At 39.5% G+C, this 7,006-nt stretch overlaps 1 protein-coding gene across 1 annotated transcript; it reads left to right on the top strand.

Moving 5' to 3' along the window:
- Nucleotides 1-215: 215 nt before the first annotated feature.
- On the top strand, nt 216-5,490 carry RNF168 (ring finger protein 168, E3 ubiquitin protein ligase). Its single transcript, XM_010017855.1, is given in 6 exon segments — nt 216-516; nt 1,373-1,449; nt 2,353-2,529; nt 3,235-3,359; nt 3,675-3,756; nt 4,426-5,490. Coding segments are annotated over 6 exon segments (1,827 nt in total).
- The last annotated feature ends 1,516 nt before the right edge of the window (nt 5,491-7,006 follow it).

The following is a 7,006-nucleotide window of genomic DNA, read 5'->3' as shown; positions in this document are numbered from 1 at the left end:
ATTTCTGTCTTCCTCTCAAATTCAAAAATATCTTGGATCAGGAGCAAAAGTAACCACATAAGCAGACTTCTTAAATCTAATGTTTTCATAAAGTAGCTGTAAAACTGAGCGTTTTCTGTTTTCTTTTATAGTCATGATGGGAAGTAAAATACATGTTTCTTTTTGCTTTCAGGTGCTGATGTTGTACTAGTCTTGTTCCTTCACTTCAAGCCAATATGTTGAAGAAACCGGGGGCTCCGCTATCGTTGTCTGACTGCCTCTGCCAAATCTGCATGGAGATCTTTGTAGAGCCTGTGACACTGCCATGCAACCATACCCTCTGTAACTCTTGTTTCCAGCTGACAGTTGAAAAAGCCAGTCTTTGTTGCCCTTTTTGTCGGCGTCGGGTCTCTTCTTGGGCACGGTATAATGCCCGCAGGAATACTCTTGTCAATTGGGAGCTCTGGGAAAAGATCCAGAAGCATTACCCAAAGGAATGTGAGCGTAGGATTAACGGACAGGATTTGGAAGATGAAAGTAAGTAAAATGTCACTTGTCCTGAGATGTCTCTGCATTACCAAAATAATTACTGTTGGTGGACTTCGGATGTTGTGAAAGAAGCTGTGCATAGGCAGGTGTTAGTGCTAGCAAATGCAGTGTCAGAGCTCTCCTGTGAAAGGGGCTTGCAAGGCAGAAATGGCCACCTCTGCCATTTTCATGTGTAGGTCAGAGGGGGAGTTATATTTGATCTTTTAAGAGCATATTTGTTCATGTGTTCTGCACAAAGTGTTGGTGTGTGGCTGCCTAGCCTTGCAAAGGCTGTAATTTGTTACAGACACAACTTTTACTGTAAAACCTGAAAGTGGAGTGTTTGTCTGTGTGTGTTTATCACTGGCAAGTAAATGTAGTGGTTCAGAGTTGTTCACTCGTAGATGCTGTTAATTAGCTTGGTTAGAAATTCTAGGGCTTTAGTCTGTGCCAGAGTCTCTGAGCCTAAAATTGTGGTGTCAGAGAAAAGGAAGTGAAATCTGATTAATTCTTTGAAGAAGGATTTTGGGGGTTTATTATATTGTAAGCTCCCTTGAGGGAGGCTAATTGGTAGGTTGGCTCTGTGACATGTTGTGCCACTTGCTATATTAAGAAGCTCTTTCAGCGGCAAAAAGCAAAAGACTTAAGTTATGGTCAGCGTAGGTATTTGCTTCATATACAGTGCTTGGAAAACTGCACTGGCCATTTTGTAACACAGTGCTTTCTCATGTAGCGCTTGATATAAGTCACATCATTCTTGTGACAGGGTATGGAAAGAATCTTTTGTTAAAATATTTTCTTGCTGACTGTTGTGATCTTGTTTCGTTCCTCACTTGTTTTTTTTTCTCTCCTTCCTCTCCATTAGTCTGTGTCCCCCATCCGCAGCACCAGCTGAGCAAGCCTGGGGAACTGAGGCAGGAATATGAAGCAGAGATTAGCAAGGTAAGTCTAAAAATGTATTTAAAAGCATAAATGTTTGGATCTAGTTATTTTAATTGTTCCCACAAACAGCTGGAGTGTTATTTAATGAAAAAGAAAGATAATTAGAAGGGCCCGGTAGTAGTAAGAATTATAGTTGGAAATTATATCAAAATGCTCCTTTTCCTGACTGCCCTGTTGGTTGTTACAAGAGCAGAGGTTACGAGCAGAGGACTGTGGGATTCTCTTTTATGGTAATTAAGGGATAAGATTGATTGGTAGCAATAGTTCTGATGGTTAATGGAGATGGTGCCCAAAAGCAGCGAAGTAAGTCGTGGTGTCTGGTGCCAATCATAAGAAATCAACACATGATTTCTAACAAACTCACACTTAAATTCTGTAGTATTACAGCTTGATGCTCTTCTCTAAAGCAAATCTCCAAATTCCACTGCCCAGTTAAGAAAGCTTTATTAATTCTTGAAGTACTTCGCTGTCCTTGTGGAGTTACTGATAACTGAGTTATCAAGAGAGGATGTCTGCCTCAAGGAAGGCAGAATTGATGTTCTTGATCTGCCCCTTAAGATTTTGCATGTTTCATCTCTAGATCCATGTATTTGGAGATCATAGATTTTGTTATTAACATTTTGAAAAGATGATGGAATTTAACCTTGCAGTGAGCAATGTCGATGTTATAGTCTTACAGAAACCAAAAGACAGGTCACTGTTATCAAACTGAAGACCTTACACACAGTATTAGTTTCATTCTTACATCTTTGGAGACTTCTGTAATTAAATACTGGTATTGAAGTGTGCTGTGGCTTTGTGAAGAGTGCATTGTTCACATTTAAGGAGCGTCAGCTGAAGGGTTCTGGCATAATGTGTGGTCCTACAGTAGTATGCAGATGCATTTAGAAAAGCCTTTTATAGGTGGAGGCAGAAAGGCGAGCGCATGAGCAAGAGGAGAACAAGGCGAGTGAGGAATACATTCAGCGCCTTCTGGCAGAGGAGGAGGAGGAACAGAGATTGGCAGAAGAGAGGCGGAGGGAGATGGAGAAACAGCTGAAGCAAGATGAAGAGTTGGCCTGGCAGCTGAGTAACAGCCTGGTGAGTTACGAACAAGGGGGACAGTAGAAAACATTGATACAGTGCAAGCAACTTAGACTTTTCAGAGCAAAAATTAAAACTTTGAATGAAATAAATTAAATTAATTGTAGTTGGAAGCTGTTGTTGGCCCCTGGTGCTTTAGATCCTTGATTGACTGTTCATTTTTGAAGAACCAGCAGGAGGATGAAATACCCCAAACATTTCTACCTGTGTAATAGACACTTGAAACATGTGGTCTGGGTGTTTTCATTGTGAAACATTTTAAAACATTGGGTTTCCTCTGAATACTTCCTTTTCCCCATGATTTTAAAAATACTTGTTTGGAGGAATTTGGTATCTGTAACCTGCACTGAAAAGACCAAAATGTACAGTGAAAATGAAAGTTTATGATTTGGGCTTTTTTTGTTTCTTTGTTTTGCTAATTTGTTTGGGGATTTTGATTGGTTGGTTTTTGCTGCCTGATAATGTGATGATAAAACCTGTGTACTTACTTGAGGAAAACCTCTTGTCCTCCCTTAGTGCTAGATACAGGAAAGATACATGTAACATTTCTTATTCCCTAACTATACATTACTTACAGTTGTAGAATTCTTTGGACAAAGGTAACTAATTCTGCAGCAGAAGAAAGTAGTTCTCTGGGTTTTCTCCAGTTTGTGTTGTGTTTTGTTTTATATAACACTATGTTGTTTGTCTTTGTCATCGAAGAATGATGATTCCAAAGGACACGTGCTCAGCAGTCCTGCACGAGCAGGCAGTGTCTCACTTGAAACATCCCCAGCTAATTTGTGCAAGACGAAGAGCAAACCAAGCAACTCTGGAGACATTCAAAAGTAAGTAATTCAAGTTTTTTCTCTCTAATTGTTAGTCTTTTTCTTGGTATAATGTCCCTCTTCTCCATTTGCTTCTTTGGAATCCTGTAGACCAAATTTCCTGGATAATCTGAGGTAAATGTAAATTGTTGCATGTTAAAACATCTCCTCAGAGGATAAAATGGAGGAGAACGGAAGCATTTGTTCTTTTCTTCTTGTTTGTGTTTGTCAGAATGAACCTGAAGATCTCAAATAATGCAAAGCACTGACAATTCAAAGAAAAAAAGATTTTTAAAGGGTTTTGTTTGTTTTTGTTTTTGTTTTTTTACTTTTAAGGTATCTGTCTCCAAAACTTCATCATACATTGGGATCAGCATCATTCTCTAGAACAAGAGGCAGGAGTGACTCTGGCTCTGTGGTAAGTAGAATAATTTTGTTATAAATCTCAGTGTTAATAATTATGAGTTAACTTTCCCCTTGCCTGTAGCATTGGCAATCCTGTATTCCCCTGGCACATCAGCACTGGCCAGTTTAACTTGCTCTTTTTGAACTACCTTCAGTATTCATGATTTCTCAAAATGGAAAGGGAAGAAACCATGCTTGACGGTCTGCAGATGTGAACCTATGGCTTACTTTGATGATTACCTTGTACACCCTTACAGGCACCTTACCTGAATGTCTTCAGCGAGCTCTGATTGCAACCAGTGGTGTGTAAAACTAAAATGATGGTTCTGGAGCTCACTGGAGGAAGTTGCACTCTGATTTTTCATCATTCTGTATGTCTGTCTTACCTGTCCTGTTAGGCTCCAAAAGAAGATGAGCAGGTTTGAACAGTTGATTTGAGTCATTCATGAGAGGCGAATGCAGCAGTTGTGTTTTCAGTCCTTTAGCTAGACTTCTGTAGGTTGTTTTCAATATTTTCATTATTATTAAACAATTATGTTTTTTTTTCTAAAGAGAAGAATCCAAGTTAATGCCCCAGAGTAGTTATGAACAGTACAGCTATGAGAAGTGAGATTTGTGTTGTATTCATACCCACTGGCTTTTGATAAATTTACTTTATTAGTGGTCTCTCTGTTTTTTTCAGGAGACCAATGGTAATGAAGGCAGCAGTTCAGCATGGCAAGATGAGCAAGAGGAAATGCCAACACTGTCTCCACAGCTGACTGGTGTCATTAAAGATTCCAGTGCTATGGATTTGTTTTTGGAATCGTGCATGAACTATTTCAGTACCTCTACTTCGGGGGAAACTACTGCTGTCAAGCAGGAAAAACCACCAGGAACAAATTGTGTAGGAGATGAGATTCCAGATGCGTTTCATGGAATCACAAAAGGGGAAGGCTCTGCAGCAGTTCTTAGATCTAAAGAAGAAGATGATGGAATTGAGTCAGACAGTGGCAGTTTAACACATGTAGAAAGCATAAACCCTGAAAATTCTGCTTAACCTCATACCTGTATTCAATCAACAGCAAATTCTGTGATGTCTGACAGCACAAGTGTAGTATGTGACCTTATGAAGGTGGCTAGACACTCAGATGAAGAGAAACCAGAGAGCTTGCAGAACACTAGGGAGACTCCAAAAAGAAAGTTGCTGGAGCCACCAGCTGAAGCAGTGGTTGACTTTTGTGTGCTTGATAAGAGAAGAAGAACTTTTCCAGAAAGTTTAGAGGAGCAAGGGGAGCTGATAAATGATTTTAACTTGCAAATGCAGAAAGCCTTTGAGAAGGAGTTCTATGAAAGACGTATGCAAGAGGAGCAGGACAGGCTTCTGGCTCTGCAGCTGCAAAAACAGATCAACAAGGAGGAAAGGACACTTAATCGACAAAAGGGATCTCCAGATCAGTATCTTCTTCGCACCAAACCACCTCAGTTGGTGAAAGACTCTCCTGCTAGAAAGGGAAGTTCTAAGGTGGCAAAAGATGCAAAGGTACCAAAAAAACAGGTTGAAACAAACCACCGCAAAACTCGCAGAGGTTCTTGCAATGAAAACTGGCAGTCCCCTACCAGAGTCCGGATGAAATCGCCCAGCATCAAAGGAGGAAAGGTGTTGAATTGTGTGGTTAATACCAGTGATGCAAATGATATTTGTACACTACCTAAGAATAAGCAAAAGACGATCCTTCAGATGCTTAAAAGCCCTGTTGCAGAGTAGATCAGCAGAACCACAGGCACATGGTGGAATGAGAATTAAAGCTGTGGTAATGCTTTCTCCTGTGTTGGGCAAATCTTCCTGCAAACAAGTTGTAAAATTGTTAGTTTTGTGGGGGGATCACTTTGGGTCACAGAGAGTTCTGTATTTTGAGAAGTTTTAATAATTTATGCCCCCAGACCTTAAAGAAATGAAATTGTTCTTTTCTGGAATGCAGCTTATTTTCTAGCACTTGCATTTACAGAATTTTGAATGTGAATACTGTTAGTGTTTAAAAACAAAAATAACTGATGGTGTCATCTTAAAATGAGAGTTTGGAGCTTTTTGTGGAAAGGGTGCACGTTCCACAGAGGTAAAGCTAAAGCTAAAAAATGAGTCTGTATTTCCAGTTGTCCGCCACCTGCAAGGTTGAAGCTTCACTCAACACAACCACTGTTCTGTTTAATTGAAGTATGTTACTGGAATTTAGGCTATGTGTTGAATGGCATTGTTAGCACAACAGGTAACGAGTATAACTGGACAGCCAGTCTTGCAGATACTGTTCTCATACACTAACCCTTTTCTTAGAGAAAGAGGGGAAAAAACAGGTTACTCCCCCACTGCCAAAGCCAAGGATCTTTCTTAAATGCTAACAGTATAAGTGGTTGTGGGCTTATATTTGCCTCTGTTCATAGAGGTCACTTATGCAAATCTGACACTTGCTGTCATTAGGAAAAGATACTTCTGTTGTCTTATTGCTAGTGTTCTGCAACTTTATTCTTGTACAGTTGTATTACCTATATTTACTGCTGTTTAATTTTCATACTCAAACTGTTTTGAGTTTGATTTAAAATGTATAATATTAAAAAAATGTAGTCCAGAAGACAGTTATGATGGAGAAAGTTAAACCAAAAGGGGGAACAGCAACTGAAGTTGTCAGTAATGACATAACTGTAATTAAAGATTCATATAACTACCACGCGTGGCTGGAACTAACGCAATTCAAAAGAATTGCCACTTAGACTTGTGGGGAAGCTGAGGCCTGGAGGAGGTTGAGGCTGGTGAAGAGTTGACCAGCTGCTACTCAGCAGAAGTATTCTTGCTAGATTGTTTTATCTATTGCTATTATAAAGCCATCTTTTGACCTTTCTTTGCTTGTAATAAGATACTTCTCCACTCTCCATGTTTGAAAGAGCAAAACACAACTCTACATTGCTGAGTGTATGTGCTAGTCACCAATGTTAGAAAATGTTTTAAATGTGTCCTTTTTTTGAACCTCTGTAGAGGTGATGATCTGTAACTTGGTTCTGGGAAATTAGTAACAAAATCCTTGACAGCAGTATCTTCTGATGTTTTAAATTTTAAAAACCAACAAATCCTGAAATTCTGTTGAAAGCACTAACAACACATCAAGCAAAATTGTGAATTGTGCTTTTTCTTTGCCTGCATGTCTCTAGTAATGGGGGGGCTTCTCATAAAGGAATGATGTGCTCTGAGATGCTTTTTGAGAAAGTTACAACTGGAGACCAGCTGCAAGTCA

Source organism: Nestor notabilis, unplaced genomic scaffold (assembly GCF_000696875.1).
Source record: "Nestor notabilis isolate BGI_N333 unplaced genomic scaffold, ASM69687v1 scaffold21617, whole genome shotgun sequence".
Taxonomy (NCBI): Eukaryota; Metazoa; Chordata; class Aves; order Psittaciformes; family Psittacidae; genus Nestor; species Nestor notabilis.
This window is presented reverse-complemented; position numbering and strand designations above follow the sequence as displayed.